The 22267-nt window shown below is 40.0% G+C and overlaps 1 protein-coding gene across 1 annotated transcript; it reads left to right on the plus strand.

The window, feature by feature from the left end:
- The first annotated feature begins 1095 nt into the window (after positions 1–1095).
- lekr1 (leucine, glutamate and lysine rich 1) lies at positions 1096–20507 on the plus strand. The gene is made up of 5 exons (XM_061720519.1): positions 1096–1168; positions 5295–5370; positions 10475–10636; positions 11694–11894; positions 20043–20507. Exons 1-5 carry the CDS (start codon positions 1149–1151, stop codon positions 20505–20507), a joined length of 924 nt encoding a protein of 307 aa, XP_061576503.1. The 5' UTR covers positions 1096–1148.
- Positions 20508–22267: the final 1760 nt, after the last annotated feature.

Here is a 22267-nt window from a genome sequence, read left to right on the forward strand (position 1 = left end):
TTTGTTAAATGTGAGAAGACTTGCTTCAAGTGGTTTCAAGTAGCCAGGTTCTCATGACAGAAATGATGTTCTAAAAAGTCCTCCTGCATGGCTGCCATCCACACAAAGGGAGTTTAATACTTTGGCCATAAGGTAACTATATATTTTTTTCTTTTGCTCAGTTGCTTGAAATTAGAAGAATGTGATGCAAATGCAAATGTTTTGTCTGGTCAACTTCTTTTATTTTGTTATAATTCATCCATGTTTTTGCATTTCAAGCCTGCAAAGCCTGCAGTGCTGCCTTTACTTTTCATACCATTTACAGGTGTTCAAACACCCCGGATACCCAGTTTAGAAGCTGAATCATTTTGTCCCATTTTTTTCTGCTTAAAGGGAAAGTTCGGTTTTTTACAACCTGGACCTTATTTCTGGCATTTGTTATGGTTGTATACTCACCCAGAGGTGTTTGGTGTCATTTGGAGTCCTTCGGAAGATATTAGGAGTTTTTTGCGAGCCGCTTCTCCATATAACGGTAGCGCATGGGGGCACCGCGGGACACAGATGATGCAGCGTCTAAATAACACATGATTGCCGCGAAACTCTTCATTTCTTTTATGAATCACTAGATCTGCTTCCAGGACCTGTTGTAACATTGTGGCGCTGTCTGTGTATTAAACAAATCCGTTTGTAAACAAGACCTCTGAACTCATGACGTCATCTCTGTGCGCGCGTCCCAGACACAGCTCCGTGTACAGCTGGAGTTTGCTACTGTTAGTTTACTGATAGTTATTTGAAACATGTCTGAATATTTGTCAAATTCTGAGGTTGTGGACGACGACTTTGAATATGATGGACGTCCTTACCGTTTTGAGCCGGAGTATACGGCTGAAGAGCTCACTGAACGGAGGACAGAGTGCGCACACAGAGATGACGTCATGAGTTCAGAGGTCTTGTTTACAAACGGATTTATTTATTACACAGACAGTCCCGCAATGTTACAACAGGTCCTGGAAGCAGATCTAGTGATTCATAAAAGAAATGAAGAGTTTCGCGGCAATCATGTGTTATTTAGACGCTGCATCGTCTGTGTCCGGTGGTGCCCTCATGCGCTACCGTTATATGGAGAAGCGGCTCGCAAAAAACTCCTAATATCTTCCGAAGGACTCCAAATGACACCAAACACCTCTGGGTGAGTATACAACCATAAAAAAGGCCAGAAATAAGGTCCAGGTTGTAAAAAAACGAACTTTCCCTTTTAAGGTACGCAGCAATAACGGGGTTTTCAGTGTCACTCTTTGTATTTAAAAATTAAGCACACACTCAGTATGCCAGACAGGTCAGGACTGCAGACAGGCCTGGTTCTTGCTGAAAAATGCATCGGCATCCCTGGAAACACCATGGTCAGCAAGTGAAGGTAGAACACACTGCATTTATGTGCTGCAGTCATAGAAGTACTAATGATCTTGGCCAAGGGTATTTAATACACCATAGTGTCACAGAACTGGGTTTTTGGGGTTGTTTCTGATAACAGTCTTCTTCTCATCTATGTTTCCGTGCACACGGTACCCATTTCTCCCAAAATATGGCTAAACTAAAGTGCATATGTTCATGTTTTCCATTATGTTTCCAATGTGTGAGAGTCCACATCAGATCCGTCTGAGCCCAGATACGTAAAGGCTGCGTCTGGACAAGGTTAACGTTAGGCTTCTATTTCAAAGAGTGCAGATTTAAGTGGCATTGGGATTGTAGGTCTGTGAGGCAATAGTTGACAATGTTTCCCAAACAATTTCTTTGTCCGTGTGGTTATAGCTATTGATGAATGACAGCTCTTGATGTTGTGCCATCTTTAGGATCTCACGTCATAAGGGTCCATCTTAAACTTATTCCCTTCCCATCTTTTTGTTCCTTTGCTTTCCATCATTTTCTTCACACAAATGTTGAAAAAGCATTTGTCCTCAAAACGTTATTAAATTGATATTAATTTTGTGCCAAATCATGATTTCAATCATTTGTCGACACCAAATTCTTGAAAAATCTTCACTGTTGTTCCAACTTTTTCTGAAATGCAGAAATTAACGTATATTTGAAAATTAAATGAAGATGACATGAACTTAAACAGTTCCTTTTCTGTGAGCCGGATGAATAAGTTTAACAATGACTGTCTTTTTTCTTCTTTGAAATTCGCTTTCTATACAGCCCTTTTTTCTAAATTTAGTGTTGTATTTCTATGTTTTTTTTGTAGTTTTTCTCCCTGTCTCATTGAGTGGAAAGTATTATATCATCCTCGTCTGGGTCTTCAATTTTATAATCAGCCCCCAGTCCTCGTTATTCACAGTTCATAAATTGCCGTTGTTGTAAACTTGGGTCAATTTTTTACAAGGCAGTCAGTTTTTTTGCTTTGAAATTGTGGGTTTGTGTGATTGTGAGAAAATTCTGGCCTTTGAAATCATAACCATCGTTCGTGTTAGAGAGGTCTGTTCCCGAAGCCAGTCTGGAGGGTGTATGATGTCAGCACAGTTCTTGTAATGCATTGATACACATTGCTGACTCACACACAATAACAACTGTGTAAAATTGCCTATGAGCTGGTCCATCATTTTCCTGCTTGTGCACACAAAGATCGTACGAGCCCAGAGTAGAAAAGAGAACGTGCCTTTTGACGAGGTAGCAGCCACTCACACTGCACACACTCGTCATCGCTGTACACACACACACACACACACACACACACACACACACACACACACACGTCTGTCCTTAAAACAGCCTGGCGTGTGAGCAAATGAAAGAGTGTTCCCAGATTTTCCCATCATTCCTCCCTGTAATCCCACCAGACCTCCTTCTGAGGGCTGAATGTGCACGCTCACTCTCCCCAGGGTGGACGAGGGGTCTCAGACAGATACCAGTCTAATACGTGCACACAAAGGCTCGACTTGCTTTCAAAACTACTTGCACACTATCGCTCCAGAGATCTACTTTTTGATAGTCAAAAGGGAATTATATCTGACAGGACAACCACTCAGACACACCCGCACACAGGCGTGTGCAGATACTGTATGCATCAGCAGTTTTTTTTACATATTGAAAGGGATTCAGCCTCATAAATCTGTCAAATCCCCTTTTCTAGAAGTGTCTTCCTCACAAAAAATTTAACTGGAAGGATCCCTGATGGCTCTGCGCTTCAGACACACACGTTACACACAAAAACAATGTGTTAGTCCAGCCTTGTAGATCAGTGCATGGTGCAGGGTGACTCGTTCAAACATGGTGAGAAGTACCATCCTCTAGAGAGGATGGTTTCACAGCAACCGCTCCTCTTTAGTTTACGTGTCCTCTTCAAATCCCACCCTTTAACAACTCCAGAACGCCTTTAAATGAGAGTCAGATCTTGGCGTTAAACTCGCAACTTTCTGGGAGCGCCCATCCATGAATGTCTGGCTGCATCTATTTTTGGACTTGTCTGTATGTGTGGACGTGCATGCGAGTGGTGAGTAAGCTGATGTGATTAGCCAGAGCCAGTGGAGTGAATCATATTGTGTCTTCCCCGATGGAGAAGAGATAGAATGTGGCTGCTGCTTTTTATTATACTGTAGATTTTCTACGTCTTCATCAGATACGCACAAAGACATTACCTCACATGGACACTTCTTGAACAGATATCAACTTAGAGACAGTTGGACCACAATCAGCTTCAAATAAGGCTAGCAATTTTTTTTGTGTGTGTAATGTTCTCATGACACCTGGATGTTTCACTTCTGACACACATGTATTTCATGAATTAACTTGTTTTTATCATATCTATCTATGCCAGCGGTCGGCAACCCAAAATGTTGAAAGAGCCATATTGGACCAAAAACACAAAAAACAAATATGTCTGGAGCCGCAAAAAATGAAAAGTCTTGTCTAAGCCTTTGAATGAAGACAACACATTCTGCATGTATCTATATTAGCTATAACTGGAGGAAGATTTATTTTTTCATTATGCACTTTGAGAAAAAAATTGAAATGTCGAGAAAAAAGTCGAAATGTCAAGAAAAAAGTCGACATGTCAAGATTAAAAAGGAAAGGAAGAAAAAAAGGAAAAAAGAACAAAAATTAATTTAATTTCCTTTTATTCTTTATTTCATTCAAAAAATGAAACAAACAATTCAATACAAATACAAACACAAAAGTTCATAAATTGTGAATGAAAAGGGAGCAGAAAGAAGAAGAATATTATCTAATCTGCCCCTTCTTCCAAGAAATAAACTCACAAATAACATAAATTAAAAATTTTAAAAAGGAAAAACATTTTTGAAAAAGCTCCAGGAGCCACTAGGGCGGCGCTAAAGAGCCGCATGCGGCTCTAGAGCCGCGGGTTGCCGACCCCTGATCTATGCTGATCTATGGTGATGTATTGCTGATCAGCATGGATCACCATAGATCAGCAACCCAATGAAGTGACATATTGTAGAGTATGGTGAAGGTTTAACACAACTTGCTGTTTTATGTTTTTTTTGTACTCTTTTTTTAGATGCAAACAGAAACCCTGGCTCTCTTAAGCCTGAATAGAACAAAATCCTAATTAAAGTCATTGCAAATATCTGGACAAGAGAGTCTCCTTTAAAAATATATATCTGTCTGGGCTTGGTTTTAAGGAAGCTCATGCTAAATAATGAGTCTTGTCAACAACACCTCTGTTTTTCCTCTGTTTATCTTCTCACACTCATTGTAAGTGTTCTTTTTGCTACTTTCCCTCCTGAAGCGTGTGTCAGCATTATCAGAGCTTTCATAAATGTGACAGATGCAGCTGTGATGTTGGCATTCTTACTGAGCTTATCTAATCAGCAGCAGAATGTGCTACGCTGATAAAATGGCTAATGCAGTCTGCGTATACTTGCTAGTGAGAGCACCAGGCACTTAATTCACTCATTTATTTATTTATTTATTTATTTATTTATTTATTTATTTATTTATTTATGTGTCTATTCAATCGCTGGGAGTGTCTGTGCAACTCCAGAAGCTTAAGCAGCCAATTCACCGAGTGTGAACATGTGATTTGGTCTAATATGAGGGTCTTGGCTCACATATAGCAGATTTCCATCTGGGTTTAGAGCAGATGGCTGTTTGCTTCTGCTTTATCAAGCAGGGACTATGAGTTTTTTAACCCTAGGGCGGTTGCTGATTTAAAATGAATTCAGATGTTACATATAAGATATGCTTATATTCCCACAACAGTTTGCTTAAAGTAGACATTTACTGTAGATAAATGGAGGCTTTAAATCCAGAACGCCACTTCAAAACAAAATATTTGAATGTTATGTGTTTGTCTACAGGGATGATTTAATAGAGTCTCATGACAAAGCCTTGACCAAGATGGAGGAGGACAACAGTCGACAACTGAACACAAAGGTAGGCCTTTACCGTAACTAGCAATAATGTTAAACGTTCCTTCGTCCATCCATCTTCATCCAATTACCCAGAACCGGGTTACGGGGGCAGCAGTCTCAGCAGAGATGCCCAGACTTCCTTCACCCCAGACACTTCCTCCAGCTCTTCCTCCAGCTCTTCCTCCAGCTCTTCCTCCAGCTCTTCCTCCAGCTCTTCCTCCAGCTCTTCCTCCAGCTCTTCCGGGGGGAGTCCGAGGCGTTCCCAGACCAGCCGAGAGACATAGTCTCTCCAGCGTGTCCTGGGTCTTCCCCGGGGTCTCCTCCCGGTGGGACATGCCTGGAACACCTCCCTAGGGAGGCGTCCAGGAGGATCCGGTACAGATGCCCAAGCCACCTCAGCTGACTCCTCTCAATGTGAAGGAGCAGAAATAAAATTAATCGGTATGTGAGGAGCCAATCTGTGGAATCAACACTTGAGAAATTCAAGTATTTGTATTTCAAAAATGCTCCACTGCTCTTCTCACAGCACAGTGAGCAAGTTATTAACCAACGCATTTAGAGTTTCTGCTGAAGCTCTGTCGGGGGAAATGGAAACTAGTATAATCAAATAAACATCGGATCAGCTGCTTTGTCAACATATAAAAACAACAGTAACTTTGTAAATGAGTACAAAACGTTCAACTAGCGTAATCTTACCGTGTTGATGTAATGTCTATGACACAGTGTTTTAATTATGCACGTTGAACGGAAACAAATCAGAAGTGAGCTTTGTGACTGCAAGTGTATCCGTGTACCAGTGGCAGACGTTGAAGTAAACAGACGTTCAGGACAGCATCATAGCCAGTTACAGTTGTCACAGTCCAGAGGAGTTTCATAGAGAGAATCGGGACACACAATGTGGATCAGATTATAAGGCTCCAGGACCACTAGTCAGTTTAACACCAGATAAACTGCATACACACAAGCTCACACACAAAACTAGTCTGTGTCTTATTAGGCAAACAGTGTATTGGTGCGTCTTACGCTGTCTGTCTGGCCGCAAGAGTCATTGAGGTTTGGCTTTACGTAACAACAAAGAGGACGCTTTAGCAAGAAAAACCCCATAATGAAGTAAGTATCCCTTTCTTGCGTAATTTTGCAGAGAGAGCATATTTAACTGTAGCGTATGGTGCCTTTGATTAAATATGAGTGACAATGAGCAGAACAAAGTACTTTAGAATAAAATTATAACCCAAACAGGTATTTAAAGAAGGAACATGTGCAGTAAATGTGTCTGAATGTCGTGCATTTTTGAACCATGTGTTATTTCATACGATTTAGAAGACATGAACAAAATGAAAACACCATTTAACATAAAACAAAACAGACAATTTAACGAGAATAAAGTGGCAAGAACAACTATGTGAACTGTATTGTAAATGCTTTCTACATTAATTCACAGAATAAGGTAAGATATTAATTTAAGTCACAAAATGTGCTTAAGCTAATAACACACAAATAGTTTCTCATCTTTTTATTGAACACACCAAGTAAACATTCCTGGTGCCGGAGCTTATAGCTTGTTAAAACTCCTTTGGTATAAAGGGCTTCAAACAAACTCTGTCCGTAGCCAGAATTGCTTCAGCTCAGATGACTCTAAAGAATATTGTAGTAAACGTGGACATTTATCTCACCCTCGATTGCAAGTGGTTCAGGCCCTGAGGCAGTGAAGCAAGCCCTTGAACTTTCATCACCGATGGGATGATGTTTGTAAGCTGTGCCCATCTAGTGCCCTACATACTGCCGAGTATTCTTCCCAAAAAATTCAGCTTTTGCTCCATTAGTTCACTTTTTTTTTTTTCTTCAATTTATATTTTTATCCAGGTTTTTTCCCATTTTATCACCCAGTGCTCCTACCTACTATAAGTCAGTCCCAGGCTTTGCTCTCCCTCTGCCAACCTGGGGAGGGCCCTGTACTGAGCTCAAGTCTCCTCCTTACTTGAGAAGTGAACCGGCCGCTTCATCAGTTCACTAAACATTTTACCATTTGTGCCTTGCAACAGTACACCTTTTTTGCAGAGCAGAGATCTCCTCTATTGTGTTCTACCACGGGTAATCTACCTGACTTACATATGTAATGTCTTCTCGTAGGTCCTTCTTTACCTCAGTGAGGGTTTTATGTCAGGTCATCTTGGCTGGGCATCCACTTCTAGACAAGTAGCCAGAGTACTAAACTGTCATTTAAAAACAAATCACCTAGCTGTGCACTAACGTACGACGGAGTATTAGGGCCAAACCAAGACAAAAAAAAATTGGAAATTACGAGAATAAAATCATAATATAATGAGAATAAAGTCGTAAAATTACGAGAATAAAGTCGTAATGTTGTGAGAATAAAGTCGTAATAGAATAAAGTCATAATATTATGAGAATAAAGTCGTAATATTACGAGAATAAAGTCGTAAAATTACGAGAATAAAGTCGTAACATTACGAGAATAAAGTCGTAATATTATGAGAATAAAGTCGTAATATTATGAGAATAAAGTCGTAATATTACGAGAATAAAGTCGTAAAATTCCGAGAATAAAGTCGTAAAATTCAGAGAATAAAGTTGTGACATTACGAGAATAAAGTCGTAATGAATAAAGTGGTAATTTATGAGAATAAAGTCATAATATTATGAAAATAAAGTGGTAATTTATGAGAACTCTAACAGGAAGAGCAGTCTTCTCCCTGTGTTAAAATGAAGAATATTGAGCATCTTGTGAAGTTATATTTATATATTTATAATATATTACAACTTTATTCTCGTAATATTACGACTTTATTCTCGTAATATTATGACTTTATTCTCATAATTTTACGACTTTATTCTCATTACATTATGACTTTATTCTCGTAATTTCCTTTTTTTGTTTTTTTGTTTGGCCCTAATACTCCGTCGTACTAACGTGTGTACACTTTGAGATAACTTGGTATCAATTCTCAACCGTACGCAGATCAGTTGTTTGTTGCGTGACATGGTTCACATCAACTGATGCTTGCTGTGAACAATTAATTTAAATGTTTATGTATCTTGTGTAAGTCAAAGTAGTTCAAAACCACACATCCAACGAATTTCATTACCTGTTCTCCAGGTGTGCAAACTGGCAACTCCCATTTGCTTTCATTGACGTTTTTGGTCTCAGGTTTCAGTTTTCTCACCATCATGGTGAATATTTAACGTGTGTGCATTAAAAGAGAAAAGAGATTATAACTGTTTGTGAACACGTTTTGTTTATCTACTTTTGTAACGTAGTTGAAGAACAGATCCCATTTTAAGGCAAATTAATCCAGAAAAACCAGTCAAATACACTTTCTTGCCATTGTATTAACTTACTTTGCCCTGAAATCGTACAATAAAAGCCCAGAGACTGCAGCCTTGGAGGCTGACTAAAGAGCCCTGAACAGTCATTACAGACTCCAATCAGAAATGGAGAACATATTAACACTGTTGACATTTGTTCAGTTGCAGCAGCTGTGTGCCGATGGAGCTCCACTGAGCAGGCCTGAGGCGCAAAATAGACTGAAAACATGAAAAATATGGGAGTGGTGGGCAAGTGTACACAGGGTGTTGCTGGATGCTCTGAGTCAGTGTGGACTGATGCAAGTCTGTATGTTCTCCGTCACATTTTATTAGTCTAGACTTACATGCGTCAGATCTGTTCTCTAAAAGGTGCCCATGAAAAACTGTCACATAGACACTAATAGATAAAAATACGAACACAATACCACATATATGCTTCAAGATGGCACTTACAGGCACACAAACTACATTCACATAGGTTATGGTTCGCCCTCGGCCGTCTGACCTCGCACCCGTTTACACCCATGAAAAGAAAGTGGTCATTTTGGTGCTCTTTTCAAATACATACTGCAGCTGTGTACACACGCATGCTTATACACATGTGCGCGCACATGCACAGAAGGATATACACACACACACCATCCAAGCTCCTCACACGTACTTTTACCCTGCAAAGAGGAAGTGGTGTTCTCTCATTTGATCCAGCACACGCAATCTTAGTCTCTCATACAGCCTCTCAAACCAAAACCATAACACACACACACGCACAGGGTCAAATATACAACTTTTCACACGCAAATCTGTCTTCTTTTTTTTTTTTTTCTCTGACACCCACATCCACTTTTTTTTTTCTTCTTCACACTTGCAAGTGCATGCAAGCACTCTCGTGGATAAACACGCAGTCACAATGGTCCGGGCCCTTGGCATTGACGCTCCGTTTGTCTGATCTCTTGTGCTGGTAGAAAGAAAAACAAGGTGGCCTTGGTCCAGCTTGGCTAAAAATATATTATACGCACTTTGCTGTCTTGAGAGCCAGAGCTGATGTTTTCAGCAACAGGCCATTCTTTTAACTGAAAGGGTGCAGCGACAAGGCTGTCCACATTCTCTAACAAAGCCGTGCTTTGTTGCCATTTCAACCCGACACCAATGACATGTCATACAGCGGCGAACAATAACACATTTGTCATAATTGACTGTTAGAGGGGAGACTGTGAGTGGGATAGTCTTCGTTAGCACTAATGTTTCTCAATGTATTCAAGAGCAACACAAATATTTTCTCAAGTTTTTCTTTTAGCTGTATGAATATGTTTACGTTCACTAGTGAAGACAGGAAAGAACAAGGGTGGAGAGAGGGGAGTGAAAGTATTTCGCCAGTCTGTTGCTAACCTCATTATACAGTATGTCATGTGTCAGGCGACTGATGTGCTTCCCATTAGATGCATTTGTAGGTTGCATAAGTGTTTCATACCCTGCTGTTTGAGATACCACTGCTGTTTCTTTTTGTCTATCTTAATGAGTTTTGTTTCTCTGACAACGCCTTGTGTTCTTTCCTGTTTATATCATAGCCTGTTTAAAGTCTTTAAGTGGAGACAGACTGGGAATGTGGGCTCGACTGAAATTCATCATATATAGCATCATGGTTTTAATTCTCATAAGTTCTCACATCCTGTGCCACTAACCTTTTATGATATGTTTTATTACATATCTGCAGTATTTTTGTCATTGGTAAACATACGCATGTGAACTGGAGTTTTGTTCAGTATATAGCCTGATTTTGCCGCTGTCTTTGATTTTTGTAGCTGGCTGCTGCCCTAAAGGAACACAGATCCCAGATTGCTTTACACCTAAGGAAGAGGGAGGAGCTTCAGAGGGAGGCGGAGCTAGAGCTGAAGATGGAAAGGGAAAAGAACCAGATGCTGCTTCTACAGTGCCAACAAAGACACTTAAGGATACAGCAGAAGGTGCACATTTGAATGAATCGCTTTGAAATGAACACACGGCACACAGAAGCATTCTGATTATTGTTTTTGTTATATTTCAAAAAGAAAATTATGTTTTCCTGATGTTTTTCCTGCATGAAATAAATGTACTTTGAGGAACGGTACCATAGATGAGTGGAGAGAGATCATTTATGAAGTTAAAGTTCTCTTGCTCAAACTTATTCTTTTCCCTCCATTAATGTTCCTTGCACACAACACAATTGTTGTTGGTGAGAGAGATATGACATAGCAGTGTGTCAAATTGATCCAGCCAAGGGATCTGAAACAACAGAAAATGATGGCAACTGGCAAATTGCCAACCACAACCTTGAATATCTGTGAACTCACAGTGTAATAATGTTCTCTGTTTGAGTAACAACAGTTCAAAAGCTAGTTTCCGAATGCATAAGGTTACTGAATGGGCAGGTGATAATTTCCATAGTGTAGTTAGATGCTGCGTTCCAAGTGAAGGTCTTCAGCTTCCACTCTGACTCTGCAAATTTCCCCTACAAACCCACTTCCTGTTCAAAGGCTATATGAAGTCACAGAAAACACTGCAACTCTTGTCCCATATTCTGCTTTCCCTGACTTTCAGAGGTTAAAAATTACTTAAACCGTAATTTCCAGACCCTCTAACTGTCTTTTTAAGATGTGCACGATTGATTAACCACTAAATAAAAGTTTTGAAAGAGAAAGCACACCAGACACTTAAGCAGTTTTTTTTTTTCCTCAACCGTCCTGCTCACACAAGCAGTGCTTCCATATGCAGATTGGTCCTCTAAACCCCGAGGTCAGATCTATTAGGCCATGCATCTATTCCCCCGTGGGCTCAGGCCTGTCCCCCTTCATCTAAATGTCCCTGTAATCCTTGCATTTCAATCTATCAGTGTAAAAAGTCCACATCAAATAATAATAAGAATAATTTATTGAAGTGGAGTCTTAAAAAGAAGGATGAGCAAACCCATATCTCATGGCTTTCCTGTACAGTGTTTCACATGAATGACTGGCATTATCCATAAACTTAAATATTCCTCTCCAGTTGGAAGAGACAGAACTGCACGTGCAAGACCTGCAAGGAGAGTTGCACCAAGAGAGGAGACGAGGAAAAGAGAAGAGGACACGAGACGAGCAGAGGTGGAGGAGAGAGGAGGAGACGCACCAACAGCAGGCACGAGAACTGAGCCAAGCTAAAGCTGAAGTGCAGCAGATGAAGGAGAAGAATGCTGAACTAATAGAAGAGGTGTGTGTGTGTGTGTGTGTGTGTGTGTGTGTGTGTGTGTGTGTGTGTGTGTGTGTGTGTGTGTGTGTGTGTGTGTGTGTGTGTGTGTGTGTGTGTGTGTGTGTGTGTGTGTGTGTGTGTGTGTGTGTGCTTTTCAGTCGAGGCTGGATTAAATTTAGCAAGTGTGTATTTGTTAATGCGTTCGCAGACGAGCAAAGTGAATGAGTTTTAAATGGAGAGAGAGAGAGAGAGAGAGAGAGAGACAGAGAGAGAGAGAAAGAGAGAGAGAAAGAAAGAGAGAGAGAGAGAGAGAGACACGGTTCATATTTACTTTGGCAGTGTGTGTAGTGATGTCTTTCTGTGCCAGCAGCATCCTGATGCAGCTGAATTCAACTCTGAAAGTCAAAAAGACAGAAGCGTTAAATGAGGACACAAGATGGGGGCATAACTAAATGGTGTGATAGGATGGAGAAATTAGAGCTTTTGTGTGTGTGTGTGTGTGTGTGCGCGTGCGTGCGTGCGTGCGTGCGTGCATGCATGTGTTTTGATGTGTGTGAGGGGGGGAAATGAAGTCGTGAAGGACAACTTCCTAAACTGTTGAGCAAAAGTGACTCTGATAAACACTCAGTGGGAATTTGTTTACAGGTTTTGTGTCGGTGCGTGTGCTGACACAGAAGTGTTGCTGAGGGGAACAGTCTGAGGCTACAGTCACGACACACCTCAGCCGTCCAACCGCTAACACAAACAATTCTACACACACACAAATGCTTCATTTTTTGGGATGTGGTTCCTTGTTTGCCCTTAACTTCAGCCTTCCTTTTCACTTAAATCTCACTTCTCTGTTGTTACATTTAATTTTCAATAATGATTTCTCTCTCTAATTTACTATATATATATATATATATATATATATATATATATATATATATATAAAATTCTCTTACTCGTAATATGATATGTAATGAGGTAGTTCTACTAATTTTTAAACAGCAAATCGTTAAGTCATCACAGACTGTAAACATAACACAGACATATTACAAGAACAAACCGTTTGTGACATTTTGCAAAAACAAGCTTGCAAAGTACTTATGTAAAACATAAAGATACGGCATTTTTTAATCAGAATAGAAATAAACAAGTCATGTCCGTGTTGGAAACCTTCCTGCAGCGATGTAGCTGCCATCAGGTCAGCTCAGGTGCTGCTGTTGCTCTCCTTCAGCTGCACCAGCTGGAAACAACCTCAAAGTGTTGCCCTAATTGGTTTAAAGCTTCACTAACATGCATGTCTCTTGACAGGATTTAGTGTTAAGAATTTTAGAAATGTCACTCCTTCTGGTTTCTATCCCGAAGGGGATGTAAATGATTTGATCTCCTCCTTCTGCCTGCTCTTTTTTTATGTGCACACACAAGCACGTTTCACTCCCAGGATGAACGGAGTTTACACGTTTCATTTTAAGAATTTATCGCTGTAGGAAGTAAAGTCCCTATAGCTCGTATTCTTACTCCTAAGAGTGCTTATCAGCCTCCCTCAGATGGCCCTTGTAATTTTAAAACTATTCGCAAGTTTCCACAAGTTCCCAAAAAAAAACAACAAAGAAGGGAATGAAAAATGTCAACTCTCTTAAATCTTTGCATTCTTGGGAAGTCAGAGCGTTTTGTCCTTTGACTTTGTGATCTTTGATTATGTCACCCTGGAAGTCACTGACGAGTTAAGTTTGCTCCCCTTTCAGCTGATTTTTGAACTTGCTCTTACTACTTGCTCTTGTTTACAGCGTGGCGTAGAAATTGGATCATTGACAGCTGTGAGACTAACAAAAACACTGAAGTTGCAAGCGGGAAAACCAAAACAGTGAAGTGAAAGATGTTGAAAGGCTCTGCAGAAGCTGAAGAAAACTCCAGATCATGGGTTTCCTCAGTGTGAGAGACTTAAATGAGCATGTATGGCTCGAAAAGAGGATCCATCTCATATAACATGTAAAGCTGCCAGCGCAACATCCTCCTCATTTGCATATCTGCCGCCAGAAATACAAACAAATCCAGTCCAATTATGCACGAGGGACAAAAGATGCCTCAGAATCTTTTATTGTGCACTCTTTTCAGTTTTCCATGAATAAAAATGCAATTATACTGTTCATTGTACATCATAGTAGAATAACTTAGACGTTATTGTCATTGAATCGTTTTTATGTTTCCTTTAGATTTTTAATTTCACTTTTAAGCCAGAATCACAGTAGCAGCATTATCTGATCCTCGTTGTGAAGGTCATTAAGTCAAATTATTGCCTCTTATTCCCTTTTTGTCATCACACCCCTCCTCCTTCCCTCTTTCCTCCAGCTGAGCTTTGAGAGGCTGCAGAGTGGCAGGCCTTTAACAGTCTCTGTCCTCCGTCCGCCTTTTTAACTGTCTCCCTTTTTGAGGATCTGTCCACATACTGTAGGTTCAGGCAGTTCAAGGTGCCCTGATGCCAATTTCACAGCTGACATGCTCGTTCATGTCAGTCACGAACCTTCAGCATATGCATCCCCCACAACCACTACCCCACTACCCCATTATACCACTTCTCCTTCCTCATCTGGTTTAAAGGAGCCATTTTTCTCTTCTCTGTCAGTAGTTAGCATAATCCCTTCTGATGATCTTTCTTTCTTTCTTTCTTTCTTTCTTTCTTTCTTTCTTTCTTTCTTTCTTTCTTTCTTTCTTTCTTTCTTTCTTTCTTTCTTTCTTTCTTTCTTTCTTTCTTTCTTTCTTTCTTTCTTTCTTTCTTATCAGTTGCCTCTCCAATGATCACTCTGAGCTCTGAGGCTTTATTCCTCCTTTACTCATTGGAAAAGTCCTATTGATCCGTAAATGTGTGTGTGTGTGTTGCTTTAAGATAATTGGATTTTGATCATGACCTTGTGATACCACTTTGTTAGATACCATTTCAGCTTCTGAGCATTTTTCGTCAAGTGCTGGACCATGTCCCTGACATTTGACCTATCAGATTTAGCAGAAATATAGTACTTCTACTAATACTAATACTTCTACCAGGGGCGAAAATCCCGTTTCATAGTTGGGGGGGACAATAAACAGTAACATTTTAGAGAATAAATCCAGGGGGGGACAAGGAATAAAAGTTTTAGCCTTCCTTTAATACAGCATTTTGACATTTTCAACTCTATCTCGCAAACAGGCAGAAGACCTTTCTTAGAGTAATACAAAACAATGGTATTAGGTGGAAGGTGGCAATAATACAGCACATCTGACATAATACACTGCAAAAACCCAAAATCTTAACAAGAATATTTGTCTTATTTCTAGTTAAAATGTCTCATTTTTAGTTAACTCATCACTGGAAAAAACAACAATTTTCACTTGTTTCAAGTAGATTTTCACTTAAAATAAGTAGAAAAATCTGCCAGTGGAACAAGATTGTTTTGCTTATAAGATAAATCTTGTTCCACTGGCAGATTTTTCTAATTATTTCAAGTGAAAATTTACTTGAAACAGGTGAAATTGTCAAATAACAAGTTATTTTTCTGGTGATGACTCTTGTTTTAAGTGTAATGAGATTTTACTGTTTATTCTTATTTTCGATTTCGGCCACAAATTTTCATTTTGGTGCATCACTACTAAATACTACTGCATTGTTCCAAAATTATGAATTCTGTCTCAAATTATTCTAGGGGGGGACAGCTTTACTAATGGGGGGGACTTGTCCCCCCTGTCCCCCCCGGGATTTTCGCCCCTGACTTCTACTACTAATAATATTACAGAACAGTGTCTGAGAATATATTTGTCATTTCAGAAAATGTGAACAAAAACCATTTTAAAGACAGTCATTAGTGTGACTATGATTGTGACTGTGATCTTCGCATAAGAAGTCATAGTTACTTACAAGCAGATTGCAAACGTGAGCAGAATTTCATTTGTTAACCTCCATTCAAGAAGACACAGCTCCTGTTTGGATGACCTTCAGTTATATTTCTTAAACATCACATTACATGTGTTAATGTGTTTTCATATCCTGCTTATACGATTAGTACATAACAGTATAAGCAGGATATATAACAGAAATGAAGTCATTGCAAAATCCCTAATGCATCTTTAATGAAATGTTACACATTTTACCTCAGTTTTCTTATTAAATCTCCCATACTTTCCTTTAAAACATGTCATTCCATCAAGTTTATCCCATTTTTTTGTCCTAAGGAAAGTAAAAGGCATGGTCTGCACCTATGCCAAGCATCTCGGGAAGGTTTCTCAACTAGGCACTGTGTCAAAATGTTGAGCTTTGTCCGTCTTTATGCCATAAGCATGTCCGGTTCACCCTTTGCCATCTTTTTTATTCTTCCACCAGTTAAATTAAAGGTCCATCTGGTGTTTTGGTATCTGGCATAATAGGGCAATCAACAAGTTGAAAGTGGGCACAGTCACCACCTATACAGAGGAAAGTGACACACTTGGCTCAGTATAATAGTTCCAGCAATTGAAACAAGGAAAACATGCCCAAAGTGACCCAAAACAGCAAATAATGCACCTACGTCATTGTTTCTATTGGATTCAGTTTATCCATCCAGATAGTGTGGATATTGTAAAATAATAATGCTCTGGCACGGACATAGCCTAAATCTCTCTGTTTTCCTATTTCTTTGTCGTCCTCTGCTTCTCTGTCTTCACACTGTGTGTGTCTGCCACTCTTCACCTCTTCCCAGTGTCTTCATTACCCTCTCCCCTCTCTCCAGGTTCCTGTTGCAGTAACCATAAGAAAGAAATACCTGACCTTTAACCTCCTGCTACGACCCACGTTTGTTCAAGACAAACAGCAGATAAAACACAATATAAGCAAGGTTGAAAATCTGTGTGTGTCGTGTGTGTCTGCATGCTTAATATGGGTGTGTGTGTGTGTGTGTGTGTGTGTGTGTGTGTGTGTGTGTGTGTGTGTGTGTGTGTGTGTGTGTGTGTGTGTGTGTCTGCATGCTTAATATGGGTGTGTGTGTGTGTCTGCATTAAGTACTCAACGCTTATGATTACAAACTTGTTAAAAATTAAAGTTATAGCTTAAATACATTTTTGTGCGTGCGTGCACGTATGCGTTGCCGGTGGAATGTAGTACTAGAGTAAAAGCAAGGGCTGTTAGAGTCTGCGTGTGACTTAATAGCCTTGTAATCCTGCCTTCTCATTGCGGCCCCCTAATGATGGCTGTGTCTATACACATAAACTGCCATGCACGACATCACACACACACACACACACATAGAAATCTACTGTAACACGTGCCAGCATATAAACTAGCAGGACGGAGATACACACTCCAAGTCTTTGATACATGTACTTATAGGAAGGAAGAGGCTGAACTGCATGAACAAACTGGCACACACACTCAGGACAGTAGTAAGGTGTGACCAATGGCCAGCAGGATGTAGATATTCTGGCATATATTGAGTCATGCATCCACACTTACACACATGTTGTTAATTAGAAACTATGCATTTCAAAGCTGCAACCGTCTGGATCGGGAGCACGTTGCCAAGTCCTGATTGATATAGAACTGCACTTATCAAAATATGTCTAGTTTTGTCGTCCAACTTTATCCCACCCCCGAATCTGGAGAGGCTGAGGCATGCTGAGGTTGTACCACTGAGTCACTTACTTTTCCGAATCCCCCTTCTGAGCAGCTGTAATTATGTTAACTATTATTCTGTAATTATCACTTTTGCTTCAAAACAGAATCCATGCGGCACGTGCATCATCGCAGTGCCACACCTTTTGTGGTTTTAAAAGCACATATGCGCCACATGTGGGACTGAAGATTTGCATTTAGCGTGGTGTTAATTGCTGGAGTCGACGCAAATGCCAACAGGCATCTGGCTGAATCTTGCACATCTGCTTGGTGGTGAAGTTTAGTTTTGCATTGAATCATTGTGATATGCAAACGACTCGTGTCTGCTCACGAATGGCAGCTGGTTGTAATGATACAAACCAGTCAAATGTTTGTCATTAAATGAGCCAGTGGGCAGTACTTGTTGGAATGCACTCCATTGGTGGCTAACCCATCTGAAATCCCCAGGGACCTTGAGGGACGTGGTGTTTGTGCATCAAAGCCAAGCGTCTCCACTTCGGTCTAGTCCGTTCAAAGGACAGTTTTCCAGAGGTCTGCTAGTTTGTTTAGATGTAGCTTTGCAGATATAAGCTGTGCTGCTGTTAATATCAGAGAGAAGAGGCTTTCTGCAGATGTACCTGTCAACAAGTCCTGCTTGTTTAGTTTTACTATGATTTTACTGTCATGAACTTCGACATTTTTATTGTGCTACTGAAGCCGGTAAGAGTCTGGCTGTTAAAAGCTGTAGTTGTGTTGATCAGACTAGACGTGGTTAAGGAAGCTTGATTTGTCTGTACACTCGAGGATTTAAAGACTCAATCAGACCCATACTCACCTTCAGCATGTCTAAAACTGCTCTGTGATCCCATGGCAACAAAGGTTAAGCGCGTGTTTTTGTCCGTTTGCATATTCCTCTGCATATCTTTTCATTCTGAGCTTTGTGTGTTTCAGTGTGAGCTCTGTGTTATTATTTCTGCCCTGATGTGACTTGCTAGGGTGGCGTACTGCTGGGTCTTGCTGACCGAGTCTCTCTGACTGTGCCAGTTTCTTTGTGTCATCGAGCTATTCACTGTGGTCAGTTTTTTTTTTTTCTTTTTCCTCACAGTACAGGCACCATGAAATGGATTTTCAGATTGAAGTAGCAACTTGTTGCGGTTACTTTCTCTCTGCTCTTAATTCTCCATTATTCCTCTAACCAGTTCACCTTTACCCTCAAATTCAGCTCAACTGCAAGAGTTTGAAGGAAAGTCTATGGCCAAGTAGTATTTTAATGAGTGGGCACCCATTTTTCTGTCTTTTATCAACCCACCTGAACAAATGTGTGCATGTGTATTCAGAATTAGAAATAAAAGTTTTCTTTATTTTGTTTTTAAGATAAGATAAGATAAGATAAGATAAACCTTTAATAGTCCCACAGAGGGGAAATTTGCAGTTTACAGCAGCAAAGGGGATAATGCAAAAACAAGAGGCATCAATAGAAAAAGTAAAAGTAATAACACATTGATTTGATTTTTTTACAGCAATGCACAGCTCATTATGGGTTGTAAGCTTTGTCTTCTCCACTACAGATAGCACCACTATCACGTTGAATGAATATTTTTCTGATTGTCGTAGAACAGCCTGCAGTTTCTGGCACAATGAAACGTGAGAGCCAAACAGGCTCTGAAAGAAATGCTGTAATTCATGACATTTTTCCACAACTTCAACCCAATAAAACATAGAATCACTTATGTGGTTCTGTCCATGGTAGAAAAAAAGAATTATGAGTAATGTAAAAACACCTCGAATGATGCTTTCTCACATGTCTGCACAATGCCGGGGTTTATCAAATCATCAAAGAGCAAACAAGCCCACCGGCCCGCTTGGAGCTGACCCAGGCAGAAGAAATGCTGTCAAGCAGATGAATGTCAAATATTCCACCCCTGTGCATCTGCAGCAGCGGCGGGATGCTTCTATAACCACGACAGATTGACCTCCTAAAGTCAGCCACGTGTGACTACCACTCATCAGGGGCAGCCGATTCACCTCGTCTGCCTGTGAGACTGATTCAACAGCATTACAAACTACCACTGTCTTCATGTGACGCGTTCTCCGTTAAAGAGCCACTGTCATCATTTTCTCTTCATCTTTTAAGATGAATGATATTTTTTCTTTGTCAATGATCTTTAATAATAAGAGTTCTGTTTTTGTGACGTTTTGACAGGTTAGGTGATGCGCTAGTCGCCTCTTATTTTCTAGATATTACCCTGATATTGAAACTGTTTGGATCAAATATTTTCCTTGAATTCTTTTCTGAATTCCTGTCCGTTGTTTCCCAGTTTTCCATCAATATTTCAGATGTGCCCAAATGCATGCAGCATTGATATCAGTGCAAAAACAATCCACATCAAATATTGATAAGTGGCTAGTCTCTTTGTCGTCCTCAGTGCTGTAAACAAAACTCTGCAGTGTAGTTAATATTACTGTCTGGCTCCTTTATGCTTAAAATCAGGACTTGACATTGCCCAGCGTTCTCTTATCCTACATTATGAGTGAAAACTGTTTAGGTAGTATCCTTTTATGTTTACGCTCTCGGCCTTGTCACTCCCCAGGTGGCATTACTCCAGGAGACGGTGCGGGGGGAGTGTGAGGAGAGGGAGGAGCTGACTGCTGCTCTCCTTCAAGCTCGGCAGGAGCTCTGTGGGCAAAGATCTCTGCAGGCATCTCATCAGCACTCCTCCAGAAATGCTCATGAGCTAATGGACAGACAAACACAATCAATGAACAATGTTTCCCTCCATAGTCAAGCCAGAACACCTCTCACTCGCTCTTCAACCTCCCCAAACACGCTACGGAGCTTCCCCGCCTGCACGGACCAAGACAAAGGCCTGGGCGAAGAGGGAGGACGAGCAGGGGGGAGTTTGGAGTCCTGGAAAAGTGCTGGGGCTTTAGGTGGGGGTAAAACGCGGGCGGGGACGTTGCCCAGACTGAAAGCAAGCACTAGCATGAGTGACATGAGACATAAGGTCGGTTTTGTGATGGGACGAAAGGGAAAACTGAGAAAGAATCACAAATAAAAGTTTCTGGTTAAACGTTTGCTGAACTCGTTGAAAACTAAATAGATTGTTGGGAAATGTAACCGAATTTTGATCTAAGGTCCACTTTTGTAAAATTATGGTGTTAGCGGTCTAATTAAAAAAAAAACACACATTTACTACAAGATATTGTTTTGTAAATGTTTATTTAGTTCCCAGCATTTGACCATGGCTTCAGACAGTCTGCATTTCTTTCTTTCTTTCTTTCTTTCTTTCTTTCTTTCTTTCTTTCTTTCTTTCTTTCTTTCTTTCTTTCTTTCTTTCTTTCTTTCTTTCTTTCTTTCTTTCTTTCTTTCTTTCTTTCTTTCTTTCTTTCTTTCTTTCTTTCTTTCTTTCTTTCTTTCTTTCTTTCTTTCTTTCTTTCTTTCTTTCTTTCTTTCTTTCGACTGTGATTATTACAATGTATAAATTATGTAGATTAAAAAAATACTCTAAAACATAATCATATGTACAGGAAATAATCCACATCACCTTAAATGAAGAGGGTAATTTAGAGATAGAATCGGATGAAACTGTCACAGCTGATGAGGAGATAGATAATACTGATTATGTGTAAATGGCTGAACACTGGCTCTATGACAACGTTTGCATTCATTTTAATGCTGCATTTGTTTATTTAAATTCATAAATTATTATGCATTAACAGTGTGGTGTGATGTTTATTGGTATGTGGTCAAATAAGCAGTCAATCCTCCAAATAAATCCCGAGAAATGCTGTATTTTTGTACAGACAGTAAATTCTGCTCCCAGCTACACAACTTCCACAAAAACTTACCAGAACATAAACATTTTAATAAGCCCCTTCAATTTCTGCATCAGACGCCACTTACAACATCTGAAAGTTGATGAAATGGGTCGTTATTTGGGCTTCAGAGAGATAAAATTCCCCCCACCAAGAAAAAAAGTTGGATATACATATCAACATTTTTCACTGATTCATTTATTTTTATATCTTTTCAGGAAGTATAGCCAAGATGTTTCAAGTTTATTTCTCACTAACTTCATTTGTTGATGTATGTCAGTTTTTGCATTTCAAGTATGCAACACATTCTGACTAGCAATTTAATCCTCGTAAGGATATGAAAAAACGATGTTTTCTCAAACAAGTGATTGTAATGATAGTGTGGTTTAAATGCAGTATCATCCATGAGAGGATGAGTGAAGGTGAATCAATATAGGCAACAAAAGGTTTAAAATATTGTTCCTCAAAGAAAGATTAACGGTATTAAGTGAATAAAGTAATCAGGAGGAATGTTTCTCCTTAAAAGGCCTTGACGGTACTGCATCTGTTGTAGCATGCCAGGAGGGCTTACTGTATATAAAGCATTACGTGTATTTCTAATATGATTGATGGACACTCAGCTCAACCAGCGGCCACTATCGTCAGGCCACGACATTCGCAAAGCACCCAGCTGTTTGTATTAACCCAGTCTTGGCTAAACACACTTGTCATTTTAGATCTCGCCATCGAGTCAACATGTTAAACGTAAAACCGCTGTAAACGTCCGACGGCAGCTCTGCAGATATTTCGTAGGGTTCGGCTGAAGGAGCTGGGAGCAAAGCTAACTTTGATTGACATGCCGTGGATGTGTTTCCAATGGCTTCCCAGGCAACACAGCTGCACCCCGCACGAAGAAAAACGGGCTTCAAAACCCGTCTTCAGAAACCAAACAGTCAAATGACCTAATGCTGCGTCCATTGTTTTATTCATTCTATGCAGGAGCCATGCAGATGTTTTCCCA

This window comes from Cololabis saira, chromosome 4 (assembly GCF_033807715.1).
Source record: "Cololabis saira isolate AMF1-May2022 chromosome 4, fColSai1.1, whole genome shotgun sequence".
Taxonomy (NCBI): Eukaryota; Metazoa; Chordata; class Actinopteri; order Beloniformes; family Belonidae; genus Cololabis; species Cololabis saira.